The sequence below is a fragment of the Oncorhynchus mykiss genome, chromosome 2 (genome assembly GCF_013265735.2).
Source record: "Oncorhynchus mykiss isolate Arlee chromosome 2, USDA_OmykA_1.1, whole genome shotgun sequence".
In the NCBI taxonomy this organism is placed as follows: domain Eukaryota; kingdom Metazoa; phylum Chordata; class Actinopteri; order Salmoniformes; family Salmonidae; genus Oncorhynchus; species Oncorhynchus mykiss.
Genome location: NC_048566.1, coordinates 100,370,059 through 100,382,564, shown reverse-complemented (window position 1 = coordinate 100,382,564; position 12,506 = coordinate 100,370,059). Strand labels below are relative to the sequence as shown.

Sequence of the window (12,506 nt, the reverse complement as noted above, 5' to 3'; positions counted from 1 at the left end):
GAGCCAAGGCCACTAATGTATTTGACCCCAGGCCACTATAATGTATTTGACCCCAGGCCACTATAATGTATTTGACCCCAGGCCACTATAATGTATTTGACCCTAGGCCACTATAATGTATACCTTCATGTAAACTGTTGTCCTATTATCTTTAGGTACAACGTGGAGCCTCCGGGGCTTATCAAGCTGGAGAAGGAGATAGAACAGGAGGAGAAAGTATCGCTACCCTCACCTGTCTCTCCCTCCCAATCTCTCTCTCCATCCCCTTCTCCAAACCCCCCATCCCCCTCTCCAACCTCTCCATTCCCCTCTCCAACCAAGTGCTTGTCGTCTTGCAAGAAGAGCACAGGGAAGCTGCTGGATGAGGCTGTGAGTAGGGTACACAAGGTCAACACAATGACATGAAATTACGTTGAATTACGTTTTCAATTTATGAGGATTACCAGGAATTTATGAGGATTACCAGGAATTTATGAGGATTACCAGGAATTTATGAGGATTACCAGGAATTTATGAGGATTACCAGGAATTGATGAGGATTACCAGGAATTTATGAGGATTACCAGGAATTTATGAGGATTACCAAGAATTTATGAAGATTACCAGGAATTTATGAGGATTACCAGGAATTTATGAGGATTACCAGGAATTTATGGGGATTACCAGGAATTTATGGGGATTACCAGGAATGTATGAATATTACCAGGAATTTGGGGAGGGTTGTTGGATTGACCTCCCTACTAATCTAATGATGTTTGTTTGTGCATGTGTGCGTCTCAGGTGAAGCATATCTTTGAGGAGCCTCCCTGCAAGTGTCCCAATAAATTCTGTGTGGAGAGACAGGCTCAGGGCCGCTATCGCGTCGGGGAGAAGATGCTCTTCATCCGGGTGTGTGCCAACCCTCCTCATCTTTTTACTCACTTTCTCTGGCACAAACGCCATGTTTTTTTTGTTTTTTTTTTGTAACATGAATTTCTAGTTGCATTACGACTCAGCCACATAGTTAACAGCAGCTGGACTTTAAATTGGGCTTGGACTGTGCCTGCCAAAATATCTTTGACCAAATGTTTTGGGTTCGGTGGGGTCAAATCTGAAGTGTTGAAATCTGGTGTCAATAATTTTGCACATGGCTGGCTTGTACTGTAAGTGATTTATACTGGGGTTGTGGCGTTTCATATTGCTGTGAATATTATATTGACATGGCAGATATGAATACGGATTGTACAGAAATACTTTCTTACTTACTCAGGTCCATTGCTCCTCAGTGTCCTCAGGGACCATACACCATTGATGACTAATAGATGGCTGTTGAATGACAGCCAATTCTGTCCTCATAACAAACCCACTCTTTCCTCCTTGTTCTGAGATTTGATGAGTCTGAATTTTATGAGTCTGGATTTGATGAGTCTGAATTTGATGAGTCTGGATTTTATGAGTCTGAATTGTATGAGTCTGGATTTTGGCTGACCCACGTTTTCCAGGAATTTGTTGTTAATTGACCTTTCACTTTTGGCAGGATTTTTTTTACATTTTTTAATCCAGGTTGGAGTTATATGAGGTTTTCAGTTCAACAACAATAACGTTTCTCATCTCAATGTGAACTGAGTCACACACACCACCACACACACCACACACCACACACACCACACACACACACACCACACACACCACACACACCACACACACCACACACACACACACCACACACACACACAACACACACACCACACACACACACACACACAACACACACACACACACACACACACAGCAGTGTGTTGTTATTTGGACTGCCTGACTGTGTGGATGACAGGCGTCCATTGTCCCTGCTGGTAGCAACTCCTCTGCTGCTTTGAGGCTTCATTTACTGGTGATGGTATTCCAACTATGTCTGTGTCTGTCTCCTGTGGCACCGTAGAGATGGAAAGAGAACTCCTCTTTGTATTATCCATGCTTTAAAAAAAAAAGTTTATATCCATCTAGACTCCTCTTTCTTACCTCTATGGGCCAGCCAGGGTTGATGGGGTTCGGTGGAAAAAAGAGAGCCCTCAGGATCAACATGCTTGATAAATAATACATTAGGGTTAGAAGGGTTAGGGATAGGGTTAGAAGGGTTAGGGTTAGGGTTAGAAGGGTTAGGGTTAGAAGGGTTAGGGTTAGAAGGGTTACAAGGGTTAGGGTTAGAAGGGTTAGGGTTAGGGTTAGAAGGGTTAGGGTTAGAAGGGTTAGGGTTAGGGTTAGAAGGGTTAGGGTTAGAAGGGTTAGGGTTAGGGTTAGGAGGGTTAGGGTTAGAAGGGTTAGGGTTAGAAGGGTTAGGGTTAGAAGGGTTAGGGTTAGGGTTAGAAGGGTTAGAAGGGTTAGGGTTAGAAGGATTAGGGTTAGGGTTAGAAGGGTTAGGGTTAGGGTTAGAAGGGTTAGGGTTAGAAGGGTTAGGGTTAGAAGGGTTAGGTTAGAAGGGTTAGGGTTAGGGTTAGGAGGGTTAGGGTTAGGGTTAGAAGGGTTAGGGTTAGGGTTAGAAGGGTTAGGGTTAGGGTTAGAAGGGTTAGGGTTAGGGTTAGAAGGGTTAGGGTTAGAAGGGTTAGTGTTAGGGTTAGAAGGGTTAGGGTTAGGGTTAGAAGGGTTAGGGTTAGAAGGGTTAGGGTTAGAAGGGTTAGGGTTAGGGTTAGGGTTAGAAGGGTTAGGGTTAGGGTTAGAAGGGTTAGGGTTAGGGTTAGGAGGGTTAGGGTTCGGGTTAGAAGGGTTAGGGTTAGAAGGGTTAGGGTTAGAAGGGTTAGGGTTAGAAGGGTTAGGGTTAGAAGGGTTAGGGTTAGTAGGGTTACAAGGGTTAGGGTTAGGGTTAGGGTTAGAAGGGTTAGGGTTAGAAGGGTTAGGGTTAGGGTTAGAAGGGTTAGGGTTAGAAGGATTAGGGTTAGGGTTAGAAGGGTTAGGGTTAGAAGGGTTAGGGTTAGGGTTAGAAGGGTTAGGGTTAGGGTTAGAAGGGTTAGGGTTAGAAGGGTTAGGGTTAGGGTTAGAAGGGTTAGGGTTAGAAGGGTTAGGGTTAGGGTTAGAAGGGTTAGGGTTAGAAGGATTAGGGTTAGGGTTAGAAGGATTAGGGTTAGGGTTAGAAGGATTAGGGTTAGGGTTAGAAGGGTTAGGGTTAGGTTAGGGTTAGGGTTAGAAGGGTTAGGGTTAGGGTTAGAAGGGTTAGGGTTAGAAGGGTTAGGGTTAGAATAGCCCTTTTTCTAAAACACTAAGATACTCTACGATAATGTATATGCCGTTATTCTTGCCAATGAGCTATCACCATGATTTGTATTTATTCTTAATTGTTTCCTCGTTTACATAAAATATACATGTTCTTATGTAAATAAATACTGTAACTTTCTATTTATTTAACTAGACAAGTCAGTTAAGAATACATTCTGATTTACAATAACAGCCTAGGAACAGTGGGGTTAAACTGCCTTGTTCGGGGGCAGAATGACAGATATTTTACCTTGTCAGCTCGGGGATTCGATCCAGCAACCTTTCAGTTACTGGCCCAACACTCTAACCACTAAGCTACCTACCGCCCCTAACTCAAACAGACCTTGCTACAAAAAAATTGCCTTGCAAAAATGAAGTCTATTTACAAATACAGATTGGTGAAGTATCATTGGTGCTCTTGGAATCTTGGATTCACAACCAGGATTCACATGTCTAAAAATGCTGTTGAAGGAGGATCTGGACTGTAGGTCAACAAGGGCTGACAATACGCTCTAGAATGACCCCTGCTGGTAGCACACAGTATCACCGTTTCTGGATGGATAGCTCTTTGAGGATCACAAATGCAGAATAAGAGAAAGGTTGTATGTTAGCCTGGTTTTAACGGACATGGGCCAGTGTTCAGGGTCTAAAATAAACCGTTTGTTCCCATAGTGCCCTCTGCTGTCAAGTAGATATCCTAAAGAAAATGTTTTCTACTATTCAGAGGGGGAACCCAGACATCTTTTGTACGATAGACGTTTCTTTCAACCATCCATAAGGGTTGCTGAGCAACCAAGGACAAGTCACAACGAAGACGAGTCTTGATTCTTCTTTGTCCATGACTGTTCAATTCCAAGAATGAGCTTCTTGGACTCTAGAGTGTTGGATGAAATGAAACGTCTCGTCTGTCGGGTGTGCTCTCAATATGGGCTGCCTGGTAAGTCACAGAAGGTATGAACCTCCATCTCACTCTGGTTCTCAGCTAGCAATGGTGGTGGTAAAAGTAACCAATTGTCATACTTGAGTAAAAGTAAAGATACCTTAATAGAAAATGACTCATGTCAAGGTGTCACCCAATAAAATACTACTTGAGTAAATGTCTAAAGAATTCAGTTTTAAATATAAATGAAAGTTAGAATATTACTTATATTAAGTATCACAGGTAAATGTAATTGCTAAAATATATTTAAAGCTACAATATGTCACTTTTTTTGGGCGACCCACCAAATTCACATAGAAATGTGAGTTATAGAACTGTCATTCACAAAGAAAGTCTAAGAAGTGGTAGATATGTTCTATGTGTGCTATTTCTATGCGTCTCGTCCTTAAATTTAGTTTCTGTGTATTTTACTTTCGGTTTTGTACTTCAAACAGTTAAATACAATATTAATATTTTTGTTTATGCAAAATATATTTCAAAGCGGTTTAGATTCTGTACAATATACTTGCTTGTTTTGTCACAAACTGAAATTAGGCAAACTATTAGAATTTTAGCAACCAGGAAATGGTGGTGTGATTTCTGCATAGTACACCTTTAAGTATCCAAAGTAAAAGTATCAATCATTTCAAATTACTTATGTTAAGCAATCCAGACAGCACAATTATTATATAAATACATAAAATAATGTATATCCAGGGGCACACTCCAACACTCAGACATCGTTTACAAACAAATCCATTTTCTTTAGTGAGTCTGCCAGATCGAGGCAGAATGGATGATCAGGGATGTTCTCTTGATAAATGTGTGAATTAAAAATATTAAAAAATCTGCCCTGCTAAGCATTTAAAATGTAAAGACTACTATTGGGGGAAATGAATGGAGTAAAAAAGTACAGTGCCTTCGCAAAGTATTCAGACTCCTTGACTTTTTCCACATTTTGTTACGTTACAGCCTTAGTCTAAAACGGATTACATCGTTTTCCCCCTCATCAATCTACACACAATACCCCATTTATGACAAAGCAAAAGCAGTTTTAGACATTTTTGCTCATTTATCCCCACAAAAACAACTGAAATATCACATTTACATCAGTATTCAGACCCTTTACTCAGTACTTTGTTGAAGCACCTTTGGCAGTGATTACAGCCTTCGAGTCTTCTTGGGTATGGCGCTACAAGCTTGGCACACCTGTTTTTGTGGAGTTTCTCTCATTCTTCTCTGCAGATCCTCTCAAGCTCTGTCAGGTTGCACGGGGAGTGTTGCTGCACAGTTATTTTCAGGTCTCTCCAGAGAACCTTGTTTCTCATGGTCTGAGAGTGTTTAGGTGCCTTTTGGCAAACTCCAAGCGGGCTGTCGTGCCTTTTACTGAGGAGTGGCTTCCGTCTGGCCACTCTACCATAAGTGCCTGATTGGTGGAGTGCTGCAGAGTCTGTTGTCCTTCTGGAAGGTTCTCCAATTTCCACAGAGGAACTAGAGCTCTGTCAGTGACCATCAGGTTCTTGGTCATCTCCTTGACCAAGGCCTTCCCCCCCGATCGTTCAGTTTGGCTGGGCGGCCAGCTCTAGGAAGAGTCTTGGTGGTTCCAAACTTCTTCCATTTAAGAATGAGAGAGGCCACTGTGTTCTTGGGGACCTTCAATGCTGCAGAAATGTTTTGGTACCCTTCCCCAGATCTGTGCCTTCGACACAATCCTGCCTTCGACCTCATGGCCTCATGGTTTTTGCTGTGACCTACACTGTTAGCTGTGGGACCTTATATAGACAGGTGTGTGCCTTTCCAAATCATGTCCAATTGACCACAGGTGGACTAAAATCAAGTTGTAGAAACATCTCAAGGACGATCAATGGAAACAGGATGCACCTGAGCTCAATTTCAAGTCTCATAGCGAAGGGCCTGAATACTTATGTAAATAAGGTGTTTCTGTTTTTATTTTTAATACATTTGCAAAAATTTCTAACAACTTGTTTTCACATTGTCATTATGGGGTATTGTGATGTCATTATTGGGTATTGTGATGTCATTATTGGGTATTGTGTGTAGTTTGCCCGGGGCATTTTTTGTATTTAATCAATTTTAGAATAAGGCTGTAACGTAACAACATTTGGGAAAAGTCAAGGGGTCTGAATACTTTCCTGAGGCACCACCGTACATTATTATATTTAGGAATGTAGTGAAGTTAAAGTTGAAGTTGTCAAAAATATAAATAGTAAAGTAAAATACAGATACCCCAAAAAAACAACTCTCCCTCTCTTTTTCCACTGTCTCTCTTCTCCAATAAAATGCTTTGCTAACAGGCCACCGGGACACTTGTTCACCCCCAGACTACTTGCTCTCTCCTGGGTACAGGCCTAGCTGGGTCCCCCTGTCTCCCAGCACCATAGAGACATGATTGAAAAGCCCTCTGTGCCAAAAGCCCATTATGTCCCTGGTCACAATGCCTGAGGGGGCACACATTCATGGAACGAGTGCCCTGCCAATGGCCTGTTCATTGATTCTGTTAAAGAGGCTTATAAATGTGTGTTATGCTGCTGGAGGAGAAAGAGAGAAAGAGAGTGTTGTCTATAGTGTATAGAAGAGGACAGGCCATACCACAGATATCCTATTACATTATATATGTAATTCTATGGGCCACACAATCTAACTTGCTACTAGCCATTCAGGCTTGATTGAGTGTCGACTTGGAATTCAGTAGCCATATTTAATATACAGTACGTTCTGTTTGTATTTGGCCATTTAATGTCAACAGTCAGCAGCATGCTCCATGCACATACACTTCATGGGTTAACTGGTACTTCCTGTCACTGTCAAACGGGGCTTTCTGCAGGCACTCATTACTGCTTGGATTGAAAGCTTGGGCTCTGAAGACCTTCTACTGTAAATGAGGATTGATAGCGGCAGGATAGCTAGGTAGTTTAATGGAATCACAACGCATTGTGGATATGGAAATAGCGCCTTTTTTTATTTCTCTGTCCCGCTATTTATTTGTCTGGTGTAGATGTTGCCATGGTAACCAACACAGGAAAACGTACAGGAGTACCATGTTAGACGGTAGCAGCAGGAGTAGTGTTTACAGTAGTACCACCTTAGACAGTAGCAGCAGGACTAGTGTTTACAGTAGTACCACCTTAGACAGTAGCAGCAGGACTAGTGTTTACAGTAGTACCACCTTACAGACAGTAGCAGGTAGCAGAAGGAGTAGTGTTTACAGTAGTACCACGTTACAGACGGTAGCAGGTAGCAGCAGGAGTAGTGTTTACAGTAGTACCACGTTAGACGATAGCAGCAGGACTAGTGTTTACAGTAGTACCACGTTACAGACGGTAGCAGCAGGAGTAGTGTTTACAGTAGTACCACCTTACAGACAGGAGCAGGTAGCAGCAGGAGTAGTGTTTACAGTAGTACCACGTTAGACGATAGCAGCAGGACTAGTGTTTACAGTAGTACCACCTTACAGACAGTAGCAGGTAGCAGCAGGAGTAGTGTTTACAGTAGTACCACGTTAGACGGTAGCAGCAGGACTAGTGTTTACAGTAGTACCACCTTACAGACAGGAGCAGGTAGCAGCAGGAGAAGTGTTTACAGTAGTACCACGTTACAGACGGTAGCAGCAGGAGTAGTGTTTACAGTAGTTTAGTTTTGGAGTCTAATTTTTAATTTTGGAGTCATTTATTAGTGAAAAGGAATCAAACAAAGCCACTGTACTAGCTGTGAGTTACTAGAGATGTCCATCTACTACACTAAATCTGGACCTCAAAGACCATTTTCATTCTTCCCCTCTAATCAAGGTCTGTGTTTAGTCCTGGGATATCAGGTCAGTGCGATGAATGATCAGGTAGAACAGAACACCAGCAGTACTCTGAACCTCCGGGCTGGGATTTGAATACCCTTGTAATAATATCTTCTTCTTCTTGTCCTAGATGTTACACAACAAGCATGTGATGGTGCGTGTGGGAGGAGGCTGGGAGACTTTTGAGAGCTACCTGCTGAAACACGACCCATGTCGGATGCTCCAGATCTCCAGAGTGGAGGGGAAGGCCTTTCCCATGTCCCCCAAGTCCCCCAACACCAAGGACCTCACCCCAGACAGCTACTTGGTGGTGGCCGCACACTACCGCAGCAAGAAGTAAAGATGGCCGCCTACTACCGCAACAAGAAGTAAAGATGGCCGCCTACTACCGCAACAAGAAGTAAAGATGGCCGCCTACTACCGCAACAAGAAGTAAAGATGGCCGTACACTACCGCAGCAAAAAGTCAACTGACGCTTCAACCAAGGGGATCAGTTTGAGCAATGCGAGGATGGTGGTGGTGGCCTACTACCGCAACAAGAAGTAAAGATGGCCACCTACTACCGCAACAAGAAGTAAAGATGGCCACCTACTACCGCAACAAAAAGTAAAAATGGCCGCCTACTACCGCAACAAGAAGTAAAGATGGCCGCCTACTACCGCAACAAAAAGTAAAAATGGCCGCCTACTACCGCAACAAGAAGTAAAGATGGCCGCCTACTACCGCAACAAGAAGTAAAGATGGCCACCTACTACCGCAACAAGAAGTAAAGATGGCCACCTACTACCGCAACAAAAAGTAAAAATGGCCACCTACTACCGCAACAAGAAGTAAAGATGGCCGCCTACTACCGCAACAAAAAGTAAAAATGGCCGCCTACTACCACAACAAGAAGTAAAGATGGCCGCCTACTACCGCAACAAGAAGTAAAGTTGGCCGCCTACTACCGCAACAAGAAGTAAAGTTGGCCGCCTACTACCGCAACAAGAAGTAAAAATGGCCGCCTGCTACCACAACAAGAAGTAAAGTTGGCCGCCTACTACCGCAACAAGAAGTAAAAATGGCCGCCTGCTACCGCAACAAGAAGTAAAGATGGCCGCCTGCTACCGCAACAAGAAGTAAAGATGGCCGCCTACTACCGCAACAAGAAGTAAAGATGGCCGCCTACTACCGCAACAAGAAGTAAAGACATTCATGAGGACCTGAGGAAATGACCTCTTGCCTTTCCCAACTAGCAAAACTGATTGAAATGACAGTGACACAGAGGGTAAAGCCAGCTGACACAGTGTCATTCCAACCAGATTCCAACCAGTTGCTGTCTTCTAGTTGATGTAAGCCACAGCCGGCCCACCTGAGCTACAGAACAGACAGTGGCCAGCAGGTATATATCTCCTGTCCTAGCAGTCACGGCGAACTAGCGTCAACGTGACAGTTTGATTTGGATTTACAGCCTTTGAGAATTATCTATGCAATCATTTTGACAATCATTTTGACAATCATTTTTAGCCGGGGATTGAGGCTGGTATATTTGGTACTAAAAGCATGTTTTCTAATGTTACCTTGTGTGTATTTTGTTTGACTTTTGTCATTCATTCATTTAATAGTGTGAAAGTATAGTATGACTTCTGTAATAATGGATATATTCTGAATAATGATTGGATACTGGTCAAGCTAAATCTGGACATGTTCCACCAATCATGTTCCTCCTACGGTTCCACCAATCATGTTCCTCCTACGGTTCCACCAATCATGGGCTTTCTCCTTTCCTTGTTTTCTAAATATGCAGCTACACCACACAAGGGAAGATAATCATGGCTAAAACAATATGTTTTTTAAATGTAATCCCACCATCGGTCACAGTACAGGCTTACTGGTTACCACGCCCAGGGACCTGTCTCTGGCTTGAGCTTTTTTGCTTTAAAGACCAAAGGGTTCCACCATTCATTCTAATGGAAGTCAACATTTAAAATATGTTTGAAATAGTGCTACTTTATTATGTTAAAAGTCCTGACTAATATGAATAGCTTATACGTAGGATGTGTTTGTTATGATTATGTATCTCTGTAATGTCTATTAATTTCTCCAATGTGCTATTATGTGTGATTTCTCTTTTTTTCCATGTGCTAGTTTGTCTCTCCTGTTTTTCGAAGTTAAAAGCTTTTGATAATTTGTTAATTTTAGGAACGCTATTAATTAACATCATTATTTTTGAGAAGATTATTTCTGAGGATTAAAGAGACAATCAAATGTAGAATATTTACTTGAATTCTTGTGAATGGCAATAGGACTGATCCAGATAACATGTATTGTATGGTCGGTCGGTCGGTCGGTCTACGATAACTTAGCTTTGTGTCCATTCAACCTCATCCCCTGACCAAATTGCTAGAGAGCTGGCTGGTGGACAATACTAGTGTTGATTGCTACTTTACTGACACCTACTGGTATGTTACGGTACTGTAAATGGCCATCCACAACTACAACGTGATGACTGGCACTGGCCTGTTCCAAGTAGCCTTGCGAAACCAGACTAACAGACCTTTTTATTCAACCAACCCGTCAGAGCAACCTCCAGTCAGGTCTAATCCTCTTTTTTATTCACATTTACAATGTAACCTGTTTTACAACAGCATATAAATTGGAGTCGTTATCCTTCATCAAGGTTATTCAGTCACAGAACAAAATGTCTATTTTACACACTCTAGCCTATAGTGCTGTGCACTACTTTTGAACAGGACCCCCATAGGGTTGTGTTCTAAAATGTACATGACAGGGAATCTTTTTTTTTTTTGGTAGAGCCTGTAGCACCGACAGATCACTGCTGGGTTACATTACTGATTAGAACTGTGAACCAACCAGGAACTACTAGAATTCAATAACATCACTTTATTCACACAAACTACTAGAATACACAAACAATCACCAAGACAACACATCCATTTTATAATACAATGTATTGAATTTATTTTAAAAGAGGACGGAACATTAGAAGAGTGCATTAGATTAGAATCATTCAAACAGAATAGGGCCCGGTTTCCCAAAAGTATGTTAAGGATAAATTAATCGTTAGAACCTTCGTAGGAGCATCGTACAATTTCCCGGGCGGTTTCACAAAGCCATTGTTATTAACGTTGCACCGGAAAACGCTCGTAATCTAATAAACTACCTCAGAACAGCTAAATGCGACGTTACATGTTTTTGTTATTCACAGATCTCCGGTAAATATGAACCTAGAATCACATGGGGTTTTCCGTCTGTCACCGCCGATGACATCTGAACAAAGTTGACTACAAATACAAAGTTTCCAATGCCTTTGCAATTTATACAAACAAGCTATAGGCCCATTTTAATCCTATTGAAATGCATGTAATGTTCAATCAATTGAATTATATTTTGTTACTTGAAGGCTACTTACTGTCTGTAATTTGTCTCAATATATTTAATGATAGGTAGCCTAACGTGCGCAATGTGTCAAATCTGTGATTCAGTGCATTTTATTGGGTATGCACAAGCATTACAATAAACCGCTTCTATTTGCAGCCGTATGTGGTAATCTCTAAGAGTTGATCCGTCATCGGTATTGGGAAATAATTATGTTAAAGTAAGATTTGAATGAAGAGCGATTATCATAGAGCAGCGCTCCCTTTTCTTTCGATCCTATCAGTAGACACGTCGTTAACGTTCTCTCTGCGCGGTGCTTTGGGAAACGCATGTTACATGTTACGCCGTTGTAGGAAAGATGCATCATTAAAACACTCAGTTCCATTGCTTATCGGGAAACCGGGCCAAAAACAGAACATTTAAACTATACCGAACAAACATACACTGCTCAAAAAAATAAAGGGAACACTTAAACAACACAATGTAACTCCAAGTCAATCACACTTCTGTGAAATCAAACTGTCCACTTAGGAAGCAACACTGATTGACAATACATTTCACATGCTGTTGTGCAAATGGAATAGACAACAGGTGGAAATTATAGGCAATTAGGAAGACACCCCCAATAAAGGAGTGGTTCTGCAGGTGATAACCACAGACCACTTCTCAGTTCCTATGCTTCCTGGCTGATGTTTTGGTCACTTTTGAATGCTGGTGGTGCTTTCACTCTAGTGGTAGCATGAGACGGAGTCTACAACCCACACAAGTGGCTCAGGTAGTGCAGCTCATCCAGGATGGCACATCAATGCGAGCTGTGGCAAGAAGGTTTGCTGTGTCTGTCAGCGTAGAGTCCAGAGCATGGAGGCGCTACCAGGAGACAGGCCAGTACATCAGGAGACGTGGAGGAGGCCGTAGGAGGGCAACAACCCAGCAGCAGGACCGCTACCTCCGCCTTTGTGCAAGGAGGAGCAGGAGGAGCACTGCCAGAGCCCTGCAAAATGACCTCCAGCAGGCCACAAATGTGCATGTGTCTGCTCAAACGGTCAGAAACAGACTCCATGAGGGTGGTATGAGGGCCCGACGTCCACAGGTGGGGGTTGTGCTTACAGCCCAACACCGTGCAGGACGTTTGGCATTTGCCAGAGAACACCAAGATTGGCAAATTCGCCACTGGCG

General features: G+C 42.6%; 1 protein-coding gene across 3 annotated transcripts in view; it reads left to right on the top strand.

The window, feature by feature from the left end:
* LOC110501236 (growth arrest-specific protein 2) overlaps nt 1-10,200 on the top strand; it is a 65,686-nt gene extending 55,486 nt beyond the window's left edge. Inside the window, exons 6-9 of one of the 3 annotated variants that reach the window (XR_005039301.1) lie at nt 156-369; nt 781-888; nt 8,083-8,358; nt 8,501-10,200. Coding sequence is in view for 2 of the 3 variants with exons in the window: in XM_036961164.1 (XP_036817059.1) it covers nt 156-369; nt 781-888; nt 8,083-8,292 (532 nt within the window). In the remaining variant the exon portion in view is untranslated. Of the gene's footprint in view, nt 1-155; nt 370-780; nt 889-8,082 lie in introns of all 3 variants that reach the window. The other 2 variants (XM_036961164.1, XM_036961156.1) reach the window with 2 other exon arrangements.
* The last annotated feature ends 2,306 nt before the right edge of the window (nt 10,201-12,506 follow it).